This window comes from Kryptolebias marmoratus, linkage group LG15 (assembly GCF_001649575.2).
Source record: "Kryptolebias marmoratus isolate JLee-2015 linkage group LG15, ASM164957v2, whole genome shotgun sequence".
Lineage (NCBI taxonomy): Eukaryota > Metazoa > Chordata > Actinopteri > Cyprinodontiformes > Rivulidae > Kryptolebias > Kryptolebias marmoratus.
Window position 1 is genome coordinate 10368131 of NC_051444.1, and position 18443 is coordinate 10386573.

The following is an 18443-nucleotide window of genomic DNA, read 5'->3' on the forward strand; positions in this document are numbered from 1 at the left end:
TAAATAAACCAAAATAGTACTTGACTAGTTCTGGTTTTTCCATTAAACTAATCATTTAATTTAAATACAACCTTTTTTTTAAAAAAAAAACACTAGTTTTTCTGTATATATTTCCTTGGAGGAGACAAGCTTTCTCGTAACATTTTAAAGTGGTCTTGATTTTTTGGTTGGTAGCTCTCCAGGCTTTCTGAATGTCTGGTTTTGTTTTTTTCTTTAAACTTTGGGTGCTCTTTACTGATTTTTGTCCAGTCCTTGAACTTGACCATGACAGCATATTGTGCATTGTGTGTTATGGGTAGAGGACAAGTGGAGGACAGAAAAAAAAGTGTCAGGCCTGAAAACTATTTACAGCACAAAGTTATGTGTTTAAGATGTAGAAAAATATCCAGTAAAGACTTGACACAAATTGACCTTGGCTTTTTGTCATGGTCTGTGGTTTTCAGTGTGGTTTCGTTTTCTGTTTTTATTTTTTTTTATTGTTCCTGTGATTGTTCTTTGTATTTTCTGTGTTTAGTTTACTCTCTGTGCCTCTCTGTGTTTCCTGTCACTTCACAGTACTTTTCCTCAGGCAGTTTCTGCTCCTCAGTCCTACCACGTCCATCTTCACCTGCTCCTTGTTTCACTAACCCAGCTGTTTCCCATCTCCTCATCAGCACCAGTCCATTTATTCCCTCTTCCTCCAGTCACCTGCAGTCTGGCGTTATGGCTTCATGCCTTTTACAGGTCCTCCTCTGAGAGTTCTTGAAGTTTGTTGTTTTTGTTTTGTTGTCCTTTGTTTCATTAAATTTTAAGTTTGTTCTTGAGCTCCCAGTGTTGGCCCTGGGTTCGTCCTTCCCCAAACCGTGACACCTTTATTCTTTTAAGGATTTTCAGGTTTAAAATAAGACCAAATTTACAGTATTGAACAAACACTCTTAAAGCTTTCTGTAAAGTGCAAGTAGTTTGAAAAATAGCAAGAGCAACTGCCTTCGGCTATTTTGCAACAGGGTAACTTCAGTCTGATCATCCTTTTGATAATCTGTCAAAATTGCTGCTAATAGCCAGGCCAATATCTTCTGTCTCAATATCCTTCTCATGTCCAAGCATGTACCCATTCACTGCTGCATGAATTAAAATGGGGCAATAGGAGGGGAAATAGAGCTATCAAGGTTATCATGTCATAAGTTCAAAAAAATGTACAGAGAAATTCAGTTTCAGTACATGTGCCACCAAAGTGGTTCTCCTACAAATGAAGGACACATGTTAAAAATAGAAGAATAATGTGATAGAATTGCCTATTTCAGAGAGCAAAAATGTCTTAGTACTGCTGGCAATAAAAATGCAAAGTCAGGTCAAGGGAACAAAGAGGGAAAAAAGACATAATTACCATGAGTGTGAGTCAGTGAACAACACTGTCCAGCTCAATATGTGTAGTGTTATAATAACTAGTTACCTAGGAAATGACTTTGTGCAAGGAGAAATCAATCTGTAGCACCCCAAGAGTCAGGATGAAGCACAAGCCACACAGCTTATACTCATCTTCTGAGCTGATCTGTTCATGAAGTGTGTGCGCGTGTGTTTCCGTATACAGTATATGGTTGACACTAAGTCACATACCAGCAACTCCCTCCTTAAGACAGTGAATTAGGACTCCTTTCGATTTCAGGGTTTATCTTATTACAGTCTAATCAGTATATTGATCTGACTGCCAAGAGGCTGATTTAGACAAGAGAGGCAGTGTAATCCGTGAGTCTGTTCACATCCTGATAGTGTGGCTCAAGGTTATATGCACATCTCACCCAACCATACTACAATGGCACACCACCCACATTACTGCTGAGAACCATGTGCAAAAATTGTAATGTTTTTATTGTTTTGTTTTGTTTTTGTGATCATGATACAAAGAAAGGACCAGCAATATTGAATTTTAATAAATTTGTATTGTATTATTTACCAAATGTTGCCTCTAATGATAAGAACGGATGTGTATTAACAGCAATAAAAAATGCATGTTAATTTAATTAAAAAATAAATCCAATGGCCATGCTCCTCATAATAAAAACAACACTGCTTCTTAGCAAAATCACTTAATTCTTGGTTTAGGTCATTATCTAATAAACTTTTGTTAATATAGAATTGTGCTTACGGGGATAGTCTTTGGGATGAATCTTCTCGGACCAGTTTCCATAGAATGTGACTCTATACTTTGCAGTCCCACAGGCGCAACAATCTAGTACGGGCTTATCTGTAGCATCTCCATACAGGGATTCTGCACAGAAATGAATGTGGGTTGGGAAAAAAAATAAAAGACGCAGGGAGAGAAACGCAGAAAACAATGTGATAAGTACAGGGATATTACTTATTAGAATATAGAGATGTGTACTTTCATAGAGAACGTTAAGGGTTAAGAAAGTAAGATGGCGTGAAGCAATTTTTTTTTTTTTTTTTTTTTTTTTTTTGCTGTGTGGCATCTACTGATATGTACGGCCTAGAGGGTCACACTCTTTCACAAACCCTCACATGCTAGAGAATAACAACAGAGAGGAATGCTCCTGAATCAAAATCCAGAATAAAGAAAAACAAAGCAAATCAAGACAAAAAAGAGACAGTGGGGGGCGAAATACACAGCGAGACGGAAGAAAATGGAAATTTATGATAAATCACGGAGTCCATGTCAATTGGCAAAGCCTACCTTTCTCACACATTCGTTTTGTGAGTGCACCTTCATCCTGAAAATAGATTATCCTCTTCTGCACAATGCTTGCCCTGCACAGAGTAACACAAAAGAGAAGAAAGTAGTAAAAGGCAATTCTGTTCTCAACGCATCAACAGAAAATTAAGACATAAAGAAAAAAAGTGAAAAGAATGACAGAAAAAAAGTTAAAATTATGCAAAACATTTGGTGCAGCTTCATAAAAAAGGTAAGAAGAGAGTCTTACAAGTTATTTCTTGCTAAATTAGCTAATAAAGAGTTCAATCCATAATTGCCCCCCTGTTTTGTTACTATAACCTCACAAAAACTAATAAAGCCTTAAGAGTAATATCTAGATTAATCTGCTGTTTAGATGGGGACATACATTGACTCATACTAAGACCAAAATATGCAGATATTATGTAAAAAAATCTGAAATGAAAAACATACATTGAAAAAGACTGCAAAAATAACTTTTGCATTCGATTAAATACCAAAGAACCTGTAGAGAAATACAGAATACACTGGTGAGATATGCAGTCAGTCTAAAGGAACAGACTGACAGGCCAACAGTGAGAGGCCTGGCAGAAGGGAGGTTCTTTGGATTGAGCTATCTCAGAGGATTCTTCCATGCTGCAGAGGGAGACAAGGGCTCTTGAGATGTAAATCAGCCGGAAAAAAAAAAAAAAAAAAACTTTTCATAGGCCAAAAGACTTGAGAAAACAACAACAGAAAACAAGCCTCCACGGACACAAATTACGCAGAAACACCAGTCTTGGCTTCAGGAAAGTTTCCATGGGAATAAACCTCAACAAGGAGAAGCAGGATGGAGGCTACTTCTGAGCCAGGTGGACTGGGTCCAGCTGGACTGTTTGAGTATTTTTTGCCCTCTGGAGTCTTAGACTGAACAGTGTCTTGCTGTGCCATGCTGAGGAGGACTCATCTCTGACCAAAAAAAAAAAAAAAAAAAAAACTTTCACAGTTGTAGACATTAAATAAAAATAGACAGAGAGATTAAATCTAGTTAAAGAACAAAAAATCCACTGGTTTCCTTTGCAACACAATTGTAAATATACATTTAATATAGGTATTATATTATTACTAAAAATGTCATGATGTAGGGTGAAGGAGGTGAACCCATAGTGCAGACTAATCTTGGAAAATAAACTAATTTATTAAAATCAAAGAAAACCAAAAACAAAAGCCTACGTGGCAGCAATGAGAAGACAAAATCCCAAACAAACTAAATACAAAAACTGAACGGACATGGGCGGGAGACAAGTAGAACCAGACGTTAGGAAAAATAGACCAGAGGCAATAGACAACGAACCAGCGAGTAAGTGGAGGAGATGACCGGGTTTTAAATGCAGGAGGCAATTAGGAGAAGTGGGCACAGGTGAGATGATTGCACGGCTAGGGGCAGGTGTAGATGGGCGTGGCAAGCAGACAAGAGATAGACTGAGGAGAAGTGAATGGAAAATTACTGGAAACAGAGACAGCACAAAAATGAAACCAACAAAGTAAACTAACAAAAACCAAGAAAAACACAAAGAAAAACACAAAACCAAAAAATGCACAAATGTTGTATTTAATTTCATTTGATATTCCAACTAACTGTGGTTTATCAACCCACTGAGCATTTCTGGGTTTAGAAGACATCTAAATGACATCTAAAATTGAATTTGATTAAAAAGTGAAAGTTCAGTAGACACGCATATTTGTATGTCTACATTTAGATTGGAAAGATTAAATATACATAGCTCAAGAGGGGTTACAACTCTAAAACTATCCTAAAGATCTTTGTGTGTGTGTGTGTTTGTGTGTTTATTTTAATAATTGAGAACAACTGTATCCAACAATAAAACTGACAATGTTGGCTCCTTTCTGGGTACTGTAAAAACATGGCAGCCAAAGAGAAGAGTCACTTTTTTTTCATTGTATGAAATAAGAACTGTAGGAAAATACAGCCACTCTTCTTGTCATGAAAAGACAGACAGTCTTAAATATTATAGCACATTTCTGCCAAACGACTTCTCAAAATGTCACCGAGTAGAATTTTAAGACTTTTACTCAAAGTTTTATATATGAATTATAGATTAATAACTTTTTTTTCTTCTATGCATCACTACTCTCTCACACATATACTCCTGAGGAATGTATTATTGCTGTATATTTAATATTGTGATTTATGACCACGATAGCCTCTCATAGTGCGGATGAAATTATTCAAGGTAAGCGGCACCACCAGCACATCTCTAATTGTTCACGCTTTAATTCAATCTCACCCCAATTTCACAGATCTCCAGGAGAGGGAGGAGCGAGCTCTGCTTCAGCGCTTGCTCACTTTCCTGGGCTGGCCAGACAATCAGGCAGAGTAATGCTTATTTAACATCCAATTTAAATTCTATCTCACTTTGCTGGATCCACACCACCACCGATCCCAATCATTCCAACAGAGCACTGATTTCAATGCGTGTGAGTGAGTGTAAGTATGTGTGTGTCAAAGAAAGAAAATAAAGTAAAGCTGAATAAAAAATGTAAAAAAATAAAATAAAATAGGGCATTACAAATTTAGTCTCTCAATATATTTCTGTAAAAAAATAGCAATTCTTCTTTAGCTTTATCTGCCCGTGCTATAGCCATAGGTTAGATTATTCAAATTTTCATCTTTTTTTTTTATTTGAAATAAAAAATAATTTAATTATTTACACTTCATTTGCCCACTGCAGACAGAGTTTAAAGGGGAAAATATCACACAAAAGCAATAAATCTATCCATTTCTAAAAACTCAAATGTTTTTAGATTTAATTTTTGAAGGTTGATGGTTCTGGTGGGTCTTCCCCACCTCTTTGATTGTTTTGTCATTGGGGTAATGCAGATGAACAGGTTCTGACAGCTACATGTGGCTGATGCTTTCCCCTAATTACTGATGCACTCAGAATGCCCATTAAAGCACATCATGTCACCCTCAGTGCTAAAAAGGAATATTACAAATGAACTGCATGAAAAGATAAAAGATCATGGCCATTCTAATAGTGGCCACAATATTCCAAACAAATTCTGAAGTGATTCATTCAGGTTCTGTGGACCAGCAACAATTTAATCAATCACACAGATTTGGCTCTGACAATACTCTTGATTTTAGCTATAAATGCTTTTGTTAGTCAATTGCATGATATATGCTTAATGTTATTTTTATGAAAATGCCTTAATAAACAAAACAAAAGATGTTTTAAATGAAATTCAGTATGGACATGTGATTGACTGACAAACATGACTCTTTGTCTTTAAAAAAACCAGGCAATAATTAGAGCACCATGATTAAAAAGTGAATTTATTTTTAAGTCATGTGATCATTTTCTGCTTTTTGGGGGGTCCTGGGTCTAGAGATCAACTAAAATAAGTTTTTCTATGACTGATGCTAATGCAGAACTTAAGAAATCAACACAGCCAATGGCAGATATACAACACTGATATTAAAATGTTTGCTCAGTATCTATTTTTTGTTAAGGTATTTAAGAACCCGTAGAAGAGCTTGCACAATTAAAAATAATTATCACTCTACTTATTGCTGCATCGTCATTTTCTTATTGCAGATTTTTTAAAAGTGGTCTATATGAGCCAATTAAAAGTGGCTACCAACTAATCAGCCTATCTCTAACTAAGTCCTTGAAGGGGGACAAGAGTCTGGGAAAGAGACTCCAAATGTTTTCTCCACAGCTATCTTTTCTAGCTGTTCCTGCAGGGATACACAGGTTTTAAACCAAGATGGTCTTGAGATGTAATCTCTCCAACAGGTCCTGGGTTTGCCCCGAGGCCTCATACAGGCGGGGTATGTCATGATTTTTTTTCCTTCTTTTGTTTGTTTTTCCTGGACTTAAATTTGTATTATCTTCTAGAAAGAGAATGGTACATAGGAGAAACGTTCTTGACTTTATCCAATAGTTACAAACAAAACTATGTCTGGCAACAGTAAAATTGCTGCAAATGTAATCCAAGGAACATTCATTTGCATCAAAATGAAAGGGTTTGATTTTGCCACTGACAACCTCAAAAAAATATAGGAAAAAGGGATATAAAGTATCTCTCAGAAGTCTTGTATAAGGTGACTTGTTGCAGGAACATTACAGTGAGCTCTCTTTGGGGAAAAGTAAAGTAACATTATAGAGTTGAACTCTGAAATGGGTGGCTTACTGTCATCTAAAAGTTGAAAAACATTATTGCCTCTAAAAATAGGGACAATAAAAAGACTTGCAGCACTTTGCTAAGCTGCCACAGACTTAGTTTGGCCGACTGGGACACGCTGACATTGTGGTAAGTTGTGCAATAAATGGATACACACACACACACACTTGTGAGTAAATGGCATCTTTCAGACGGTCTACGTGTTTTCAGTGAGTGAGTTATTACTGCCAGTCAAAAACAAACAAACAAAAAAACTTTAAAGTACCTTTACTTAAAGGAAAATTCTTTTCTAACAGCACAAAGAACTACTGCTGATGAAGTGAAAGTAATTTTGTAATCAAAAGCTATTTAGTTGAAAAAAAGCATCAGTCCGTGGGAAAGCATGAAAGGTTGACAAAGCACTTTCACATTTAATTGAACAATTGCCTCTGCATCTGTTTTGTAGTTACTGGTTATAATGTTCTTTCACTCTTCAATCAATGTTAGAGCAACTGCAAATACTTGTGTTACTATTTAATGTTTTAAATAATGCTAAATGAAAAGACCAATTTCAAAGTCACCACAGAGGCACACACAAACCGTGTCTTTTAACTTTATTTTGGAAAAAGTAAAAAAGGCAACTTTGTATTCTTAGCACTATTAACACCACTTTTGTGGCAGTAATTAGATATAACAAACTCCAAAGAATTTTAAGTGCTCTCTGCCAGCTGGTGCTTCTACTGCAATGACCAAAATTATTATCAAGGAAAACAGATGACTGCATAATGGCACTGCTGAACTGTAACTGAGCTGCATGTGTTTCTGGAGCTCAACAAAAACAGCAGAGGCAACTAATCAATAAAGAAATTACCAAGCTAACTACACTCCATTAATTTGAGAAAAGTAACTATTTCTGTGTATCTGCAATAAAAAATAAACACAGACAGAAAAAAATAGATTTTCTCCAGCAACTCAGAGATGAAGAAAGCCTTGTGTAATTTGACTGAAGCGCATAAGAAAACCTAAAATAGATTGTGAGTCTTTAAAAGTCAGAGCTCTGACTTAAGGAGGCTGAATGAGCACCACTGCCTGACCCTATCATCATGGACAAACCAAAGAGAAAACCATATGACCAAGCTCAGTTTTCCCATCTAAAAGTCAGCAGTTGCCTATCAATTATACTTCTGCAAACCACTTTCAAGAAGAAAATTCAAGGTGCTCCAGTCATAGGAGCTATGCACTAAACACATGCCCACACTCACAGTTTTGTTACATCTTTCTTAATAGCTGTAATATTTTACAAGCATGTGCCCTGTGCCAAAGCACTTTTGAGATGTAAAGTAAAATTAAAAACAAACAATTACCCTGTCTGTTGTGGTAATGAGTTTACATTTCAGCTAATCTATCTTTCTTTGTATGTATGTATGTATGTATGTATGTATCTCTGTGTATAAATTCATGCTTCACCATTGCTACCATTGGTTATATAAATATACTACAAAAGAGTATGGTTTTATGTAAAAACTCCATTCACTTTGAAGACACAAACGCTGAACTTTTTTTTGTTTTAATCAATGACATTGTCAGGACTTTTATATTGTTGCAGCACAGAGGCAAAGAACAACCTTGTCATCACCATAATTGCCTTGCAGGTAGGGTGAAGACCTGAGACAAATACCCACTGCCAGACTGTAATTATGACTTTCACTCACATCTTTCTAAACTATAAGCTTCACAGAGTTTTTGTCCCCATTTGTCTGTGCTGGTATTACAGACATCTCTTTCTTCTTTGAGTGTACTGTCATACTTCTGACAGTATACTTTTTTTTTTCTTTCTCAGTGCTTGTATTTTATTGAATACCATCACCCAACTAGTCTCTGTGGAAAGATCACATGGGTCAGACTTCATGAACTGTTGTCAGAAAAATATGATAACACCTTCCAGTATAGTGAAGATGAAAAGAAAAAAATAGAGATAGAAGTAAAGGATGGGAGCTAGAATAAAAAAGACAGAATGACAGGCGGAGTACTGAAAAGCACATAGGTTACTGATGAAAGGTCATGAATTGGAAAACCATAAAAACCACAGAGAAAGAAAGAAAAAACTCTTTGCTCTAAAACACTCAATTAGGCCCACACATTACCTAAAATGCACAATTTTTTACATCTCTTTGTATCAGCATAGAATATGAGAGAAAAGTACTAGCATTAACAGCTAAACAATACATTGATCTTAGATAGCCGCGTGTCCCACTACTGCACTGGGTTTCCATCACATGCACGGTCATTATTTCTTTGCATCAAGAAAAAAGATCCAAATTAGATTTCGGTCAATGCCTGTCTTTAATTTTGAAAGGAAACAAGCCCAGAGAACTTACAGCGCAAAGCTGACTAGTGTCAATTGGATATGTAATAAATAAAAGTCTATCAGGCAGGCTAAACTGACTGGAAGGTAAATTTATTGCATAATTTTTTAAGTATGTTGAGATAAAATGTTGAGCTGAACATCTGACAGGACAAGCCTGAGAGTGATTAGAACAGAAAATTTTATGCAGATATAAAGTTAAGAGTAAAACTCAAAAATCATAATTAACACTTAACACTATTAGTTTTTAGCACTTATATGGGGTGAATTATTCTGTCACCAAAAGTGTTTAATGCATTATATAATGTATTTAGGTGTTTAGGATGGGTTGCCTATATTACACAGACTTAATATACATACTTTAGAAGAACACAGCCGGTGCCACTAGGGGGCGCAGTCCAAAACACCTGGATAGTGGTTCGCCTGCGAGGAGTGCTCTCTGTCACTGCTGGAGGACAGTTAGTCATAAACTGTGTTTCTTCCTCATCGATGATCTGGAAAACAAACACATAGAAAGCAACAAAGAAATTAGTAATCAATCTAAATGTCTTCAGGAAAGACATCAGCAACATCAATGTATCATTTTGTGCATTAGGTACTTTATGACATCACCTTAATTTGCTCTCTCACAGTCTACCTGTATGCATAATTGGAAACTGAAGCCTTTATCCACACATTCTCAAGGCATATCGACTGAATGACTCATGTTAGGCTTGTAACTATTTGTGGGTATATGCAACAAAGACTTTTTGACTAAAACAGCAACTGCACTGAAAAGAGTCTGTTACATTTACTTACTCTTCTCACTTTATTATAAATACCTGTGTTGTAAAATGTAACATTTCTGACACTGGTAAAATGTGTCATTGTATATTCACCCAATCTTCATCCGTCAACTTGGGTCCTCTACCAGACCCCTGGGAGATTGAGATTTCTACACAGTATCTTCACTGTTTTGAGAACTAAACTCTTCTGAACTGAGATCTCAGATGCATTTCACTGTTGGAACCACTCGTCTAATTTGTAACTCATGGCTTCATGTTCGACAGGGGCCACTTGCATCACTGTGACCATGACATTTGTCAACTTCTTTGCCTCTTTTTTCATCTCTTGGTACTTGTCGATCTTCTGATGTTTTTTTTTTTTAATGTTTCTATCACTTGAAATCATAGAAACATCAAATCACTGAATTTATCACTATTGCCTTTTTCTGGAGCTTTTCAGCCAATATCTGTTTGCTTAGCCATCATTTGTTTGTCTTTCTGGATCAGGAAGTCCTGCAGGATCCTAGTCCTGTCACTCTGCACCACTGCTGAAGAAGTCTTCCAGTTTCGCTTTTCAATCCGTACTTGTCACAGATGTTCCTGCACACTATTTAAGCCTCTATGGCTGGGGTGTCTGTGTACGCTTTGACTGCCTGCATCTTAAACCCTACTATTATGTGTGCAGGACATCTTTGAACAGCTGGCATCTTGGGTCCTGGCTGGTGAGGTAGACTTTGGCCTCTATTGCTCGTGTGCTTAATGCTTGTTCTTGTGTTGCTATGTTTAGTGCTTCTGTACTGTCTTTTAGTGCAGCCTTCTCTATCTTGATATAGGAATTCATCAATATCAAGTGCAGAGGCTTAACATTTTATGACAGTTCATCCTGGTCCTCCTTTTTTACATTAGAGTTCTGTAATCTGAGGCATTCAATTCATCATTGAAGGCCATCTTCAAGACAATACATAGTTTCACAAGTTGTTTTGTTTAATGTGCATGCTTTGCCTTATTAAGGTAGGATCTCCATTTATTTATTTACTGATTTTTTTATTGTAACACATACTTACATGTTTAGTTCAGTTAAAGTTTTAAAAACCTGGAGGTCTAACCAACAAGTTAAAAAAACATTACCTTGAGCGTCAAAGAGCTTTAGCCATCTTGTTTTTCTTTCTTTATTCCTGCTTCCATCTCTTCACCTGCTGAATAGTGTGACAGCTCTAGGCTGTCTGCATTGAAACCTCTCCCTGGCATAACACCATTAGCCAATTTATGACACTTCAGTAGTGGACAGGGGTCAAAATGAGCAATACATCACACCATATGGCACCCCCAAGCTGTGATGCACTGCATGTTCTAAATCCTTTCACAGATTTTTCTGTACAACATCTTGCATTAGGAATACATGACCAGCCTTTGCACCTCACACCAACTAATTTACCTTTGCGTCCTCATGAACCTTTAGCTAAATCATTGTTTGACCAGACTCATTTCACAGATACAAATATATTTACATCCTAGAAAATAAATTCAAATTGTGTGCAATGATTTTTTTATCCCAACTCCAACAATTTGTTTTACAGTAGTTTGTTTGCTTTGGTTCAACATGTGGGATTTTACCTGAGCTTTATAAACAAAGTGACACTGAAATTGATTATTTGACCTCATCTAAGGAAAAATTCTACTTCACTCCATAACTGAGGAGTCTAAAAAGGTTTGTAGAAACAGTCATTAGCTCTTTAAGTCCTTGGCTTAAATGCACCAACCATAAGGAAGGATTGTGCTGCAGTAAGTATAAGGAATGAGAGGCGAAAAACAATAGGATAAAAGTTGCTCAGAGCTATACCCACTTTGCTTTTCTTCTCACTTTTTACACATCAGCTACAGTTTTAAAAACTGACTGTTCACTTGCTAAACCTTTTGACAGGTTCTATTGTAACAAGAAAATTAACTGTATTCACTTCACATATAATGTTGTGACTGACTGGAGTTCTAAATTTGATAAAGTCACAAAAGAACACTACATCAGTTGTCACTGAGCAGTACAAAGTAAAAAAGGTTAGAACAGGGTTTGCTTTAGTAGAGAACAAAAAAAAAGAATTCAATTTATAATGTTGTTATAATTTGAGTTGATGTGAATATGTATCAATGCCAGCTTTTTCAGAGGGACACTGAGGCATTCCCAAGCCAGCCAAAAGATGTAATCTGTCCAGCCAGTGTTGGCTTTAATCCAAGGTTTCCTCTCTGTGGAACATGTCCTAAATGCCTCCTACTGAAGTTGCCTGAAAGCCATTCTGAACAGATGCTTGGATCACTTCAACTGACTTATTTTGATACAAAACTGTGGTAGGGCCAAATCTTATCATGTTACATCTACCACTATGTATTGCTTTTGACCTTTTTTAATTGAAATGGGTAGGGGTTGCAATACTAAAAAAAAAAAACCTAGTCAGCTCTTACACACCTGTTGTCACTGAATCATTTTGCATAAGGATGTAAAATGGCTATAAATGGCTTGTAAAACCAGGTATCTGGCTTGCAACAGACAATGAAATGCAACCTTCTTTTTTTGTAAAAATGAATGATAATGTTAAACATAATAAACTGGTATACATGAAATGAGACAATGATCGGGGTGACAATTTGATAATTTATCAGAGTAATGCCATACCTCTTTTACTGTTTTAAAGCTTTTACTGTTGTTAAAGTTTATCAAAAGCAACAATATTACTAAATAATAAAAATAATACTGTGCAATTTTTTAAATTAGACAAACTAGGTTCCTTTGACCTTCAACCAATATCAGGAAAAGAATCGGGACATGGACGCGCAAAATAAAGTAGGCCTAACTGGTAAGAAGAAAACATGAAATGAGATTGAGCCTAATTCTTAATCCTTTAGAACAGAATTCAGACACAATTTGGATGAATCTTTTTTTCAGCTGTTGCACTTGTGAGATCATTCTTGAGGTCATAACCCACAGTTTGTGATCATAGTGCAGTGTTGGAACATAGACTGAGTGCAGATTTAGCGCCAACCTGCCTGTCAATCTCACATTTCATTCTTGTCCCTTTAATAATAATCAAATTTAAAAAGATCCTAAAAAATACTAGACCTAATATTATTTTATCATCATTAGCAAAATATATACATAATTCTGGGGGTATTCGACAATCATGACCCTTTTAGGGAAAAATTACCCAACTACAACAAATTCAAAAAAGTCTGCACACTTGGTTTGCCTTACAATAGGAACTCTAAATGCATGACGGCCTCTGAAGTCAGGTGTACACCTGAAATACTAAGCATCTCAATGATTTTAACTGCACATAAAATTAGATGAGTTGTGCCTGTGAACTAATATTCACTGCCTAGGGACCAAGAATCTATTTGATAGGAAGTGACATCGGGGCAGTAAAGACGAAGCTCTTTCTCACTCCATAAAGCTGTCAGCAGAGAATTTCCTTTGTCATGCCACGTTATGAATGAGTTCCCTTTGAAAGTCTGAGAGTGTGTGTGTGTGTCTCTGTGTGTGTTAGAGTTAGTCAAAGACAGAATGAAAAGAGGAACGTAAGTGCTATGTGTGCGTTCATGCACTTTATGTGTACGTAGCCTATCTTGGTCTAACAGATTACACCCCCACTTTCTTACATGTTCCCATGGTTTCTAAAAGGCATCCTGAGTTGGCCTGGTGTAGCCACAACACATGTTAAAACCAGTCAAGTCTCATGCAAATTCATTGAACACCATTTGCAAAAAGAGACAACCGATTTGTTGCAAAATGACCCATGACCCCTTTCTTCTTATCTGATTTTCAAATCTATACAAGACTTGACTAAGGTTATAAGGAAAGCAGAAAAAAGTGGGAGACGTTACTGCATATCTTAATAAAGACCACAGTGTTGTGTATGACAAAAAGGTATTTAGCTTTGCATCGCTTGCTGGTCAAGGGCAAACACTCTTTTGTGTCAATGTGAAACTTTTTTTTTAAATGTCACAAAAAGCACAATTTCTACAAAACTGTCAAAATTTTATTTGTCGCCCTAAAGCCAGATCAGGCTGATTTCACCCTTACATAGCCACATAGCAATTTGCCTTTTCTTGTCCTATTATCTTACCCTACTGAGAAGTAATGTCTCATCAGACATTGCCAACATTCCCTGCTGGTTTCTGCACTTGCCAAAAAACATACATACACACACACTGGCAGCTGACCTCCCCAGAGAGCTCAATAAAAGTGCTTTTCATCAAGTCAGGAGCTGCTCTGAGATGGGGCACACCAGCAGATTTCAAATGAGCTGTATGTTAAATAAAGCTTGACATTTTGTGTTGCAGCAACTTTTCTTTTTTTTTTTTTTCCTCCAAGAAGCATTTTTTTAATGTGACAAAATTAGGTATTTGTGTGCTTTTAGGACATAGCAGACAAAAACATAAAAAGGTGATTCAGCAGCTGTTGATAGACTTCTTTTGAACAACATTTTATTTATGTTGCTCTGTCACATTCTGCTGGCAGTGAGACAGATGATCATTCACAGCTCTGAAAAAGGTTTTTAGCTTCTGAAAGCTGACAGGAGTCTAATCAAAGCTGGTCCCACAATTTTGTTTTCCCTTTTGCCAACATCCAAAAGGCAGTGATCACACATCTGTCCTTAAGATCTATCATTCCCAGAGCACTCCTCACTCATTCATGTGTGTAGCAAAGTAAAGGAACAATTTGAACTGTGAAGTCCTTTCTTTTGATACTCCTGATATTAAGGACCACACACACTGTTGTATAGCTAAGGGGTGCACTGAAATCTAACTCACATAAGATCACTTGCAAAAACCAAAAAAATCTTGCAAATGCTCGAGCTGAATAATAAGATGTTTTGTGGACAAAAAATTTCATGTCAAGGTTCACAGAGAGTTCCACAGCACAGCATCAATTATCAGAGCCTGAGGACTGCTGTGAAAACTCCCACATGAACTGTAATACAAGATTTTTTATAAGGATATTTAATGTGAACATTTTAGGTCTAAAAAACCTCTATAAAAAGGGCAACACACATGCTGATTAATCTACTTAACAGCTACTTCATTACAGAAAACAAAACTATTTTAATTATTATATACACGTGTTAAACTCGCTTTATTTGTTTTTACTATTTCCCAGTAGTTCTCTGACATATCTGTAAGGATAAATTCCTTAGTTGCTCATTTATTTTTAAAGTCTTGGAAAATGAACATCTTACTGATAGTAGATTGTCTTCTTTTATAAAATGTCTTTTAACTTTTAAAAACAAAATCTTTACAATTGATCCCTTATCCACCTGTTCACACATATTCATACAGTGCCTCTTTAGGGGCGGCTTCAGGGCAGTGGTAGGGCAGCTGTCTTGGGACTGGAAAGTCGTAGGTTCGATTTCCTGCCATGCCTATATCTCTCAGTGTCCTTGAGCAAAACATCTAATCCCTGACTGCTCCTAGGGTGCTTAAATAGCTGCTCGCTGCGCCACTTGTGTGTATTTCGCATGTGTGATGGGCCAAATGCAAATTTGGTCATTGCATGAGTTCATACAATGTTGACAACATATAGCACTTACTTCTTAACTCACAAAACAGTGTGCCTATCAGGAGCAACGAGGAGTTAGGAATTCTGCTGATGAACATCTTGACACATGAAGCGTCTGACAGATTAGCCAGTCTTCAGACTGATAGGATAACCATAGTAAGACCTGAACCATGCCCTGCACTTCAGCACCGCAGGCTCAGCTCTGTAAATTTCTTTAAACTGGTGCCTTAACTTAAACTAAATAAACTTCAATTGGGATGATATCAGATTAGTAAATGGATATAAACTTGAAATGTAATTTACTAAAGCTAGCATTTTATTACATGTTTATGACCATAAACTCTCCTGTCACACCCATACATACAGCCCACCAACGGATCTTTTCTTTAACAGACACCACTTCTCACACTGCATTTCAATCACAAAAGCCTCACATATTTGTTCATTATCACATTAGCATACTGTGTCTGCACCAGTTTTCCTGCCTTCTCTTTTTTTTTCGTTTTGAACTCTTGGCTCCTTTCCAATCTATCCCTCCTCCCTTTAACACCCAAGCTGAACCTGGGTGTATAAAATTCTAATTAGCCTCTGAACTGCTTTAATTGTACACTTCCTACATGCATGCTTGCTTGTGAATATATGATTAAACTCAGCATGGGTTTATGTCAACAAACCGAGAAAGAAAAGCAAATTCAAAGACGAGCTCAGGGGTTGTCTGTACGCATACGCTGTCAGAGAAGGGGGATCTAAAATAATCACAGCCTGACATTTAAAGGCAGCAGAGCTCGTCTCATGTTGGACCCCAAAGAAAGGATGGTCCTGATAATACAGCTATGCCATGTGGCTAGTGTTATCTCAGAATAAAATATAGTACGCCCAAGAAGCACAAAATTTACCAAAGACAAACTTTTTTTTTTACTTATTCTTATTTTGCTTTAACTGCTGTGTTTACCACCAGCCATAGATGCAGCCACTATCTTACCTGGAAATGTCCAATGTAGTCCTCATCCTTGTCTCCGTCTGTGCCCTCCTTCAGAGCAATAAGGGTAAACCCTCTGAAGTAGGATGGGGTAGATGCAGTCAAACTCACTAGAAGGGAACAAACAAGAGGGACAGCGAGGACCAGTTACCAGAGGGGAAAAAGGAAAATTACAACCTTTATCCTCACAAGCAAGAAAAAAAAAACATGTATGCTTGTAACATTTTAAAAGAACACAACAGTATTTAATTTATTTGCAAGTTCAGATTGTTGTGCAGTTTGATCCAATGTTCTCCCTCCTTGTGATAACATTTACTTTGATTCCCTCAAAATTTGATTTTAGACTTTGGAATTCCTCATCTGCATTAGTGAATAAACTTAACCTTGTCAAGCTGCTATTTTTCACAACAAGTAACACTTTAAAATAAAAAGCTATAAACAGTCCAGCATTTTTATTGTGAACCAGAAGAGCCGAAACCTTTGGAATCACAGAGCAGACGGTACACTCATTCTGGGATTTTGACTTTACACGTCAAAAAAACGTCAAGTATTTTGTTTGATTGTTTTCTTTTAAAGCAACCCAAAACACCGGCTTTCAGGGAGTGGTTTAGCTTTATTTAATATTAATTTCAAGATTTGTTTAAAGTGAAGTCGTTGAAGGTGTGTACAACTCGTGGATGTTAAAAACAAAGTCACCTCTAAAGTCGCCTTTACATATCATCCCCGCAGGAACTTATTTCAAGTTTTCTGCTGTTTCCAGCCAAAGCAAACACCGACCTCTGTATGTGCTCCCCGGCTGGTAGCTCTCCGGATCGCCCTCAACGCGGAGCCGAAACTCGGTGTTGGTCTCCTTCCGATTGCTCTGAGCCCGGAGGATCCGGCTGCAGTAGCTGTCCCCCTTCACGGCTCTGTCGGACGGCTCCTCGGTGAACGCGAACGCGTCGCTCGCCGCGGAGGAGAGGAAGAAGCAGCAGAACAGGAGCACAAAGCGCGGATCTACTCCTGTTGCTGGCATGTTGCTGTTTTCCCCCGCTGCCGGCGTGATGAGAGGAGATGTTGTCAGGGGGGGGAGGCAAGTGATTGTTTTGTCTCAGCTTCCAAAACAATAAAAAAAATAAAAAATAAAAAAATAAACCCAACTTGTCAGCTGCTGGAGTAGACTTGCGCGCTGTTAGCAGGGCAGATCCATCCTGGTGTGAATGAGGAGGAGGAGGAGGAGAGAGGAGGAGGAGAGGGAGGAGGACTGGGATGTGCTGTGTTCTCCCTGAACGGAGCGCAGCTGAAGAGGATATCAGGGGTCCGGGGAAGTGGTTAAGCGAGTAATGAACGAGGCTGTCTCCAGGGCCACATATATATATTAACAAACTGACAAGGTGATTAACACTAACCGAGTGGGAAACACAGACAGCACGTTCCAACTCCCGCTGCAATCTTTGTGACTGGGTGTATGTCATGACTCAAACCCGGTCAGGAAGATATGAACACACAGACACAAAAAAGGGATAACTCAAGTATTTTTTTTGTTGCAAAATTCCTTCAACTCGAGGCCATGCACTTGCCTGCCGCGCGGTGGCCTAGAATAGATGTTCCCCAGGAGAATGTAACCAGGTGGGAATATTTCTTTACATCAATTAAACACGCACCAGCCAGAGACCATGATGGTCCAAATGTTATTTTCTTGGACCCAGTTATACATACTGTATGTGGGGCTTGCTTAAAAGGATTATTCAGGTATTTTGAAGTGCTGTTCTGTGGAAAGGTTATGAGCATGCTATAGATGGCTCTTTTAATAATCTCACTTTGGAGAAAAAGAGTTTAATTCTGTCCAGACTGCCAAGCTTGTGTAGCACTTTTGTCAGGAAAAGTGGTGAAGACGGAGGCGAACCCAGAACGCAGACTCATACTTGAAAAATAAACTAATTTATTAAACTAATAGCAAAAGTGAAAACAAAAGC

General features: G+C 37.5%; 1 protein-coding gene across 1 annotated transcript in view; it reads right to left on the minus strand.

Moving 5' to 3' along the window:
- Positions 1–18198, minus strand: part of spon1a (spondin 1a) — a 51396-nt gene extending 33198 nt beyond the window's left edge. The window contains exons 1-5 of the mRNA XM_017440092.3: positions 17266–18198; positions 16492–16598; positions 9561–9694; positions 2672–2745; positions 2126–2248 (exon numbers count right to left, since the gene is read on the minus strand). Coding sequence (XP_017295581.1) covers positions 2126–2248; positions 2672–2745; positions 9561–9694; positions 16492–16598; positions 17266–17503 — 676 coding nt within the window. The 5' untranslated portion in view covers positions 17504–18198. The remainder of the gene's footprint in view (positions 1–2125; positions 2249–2671; positions 2746–9560; positions 9695–16491; positions 16599–17265) is intronic.
- Positions 18199–18443: the final 245 nt, after the last annotated feature.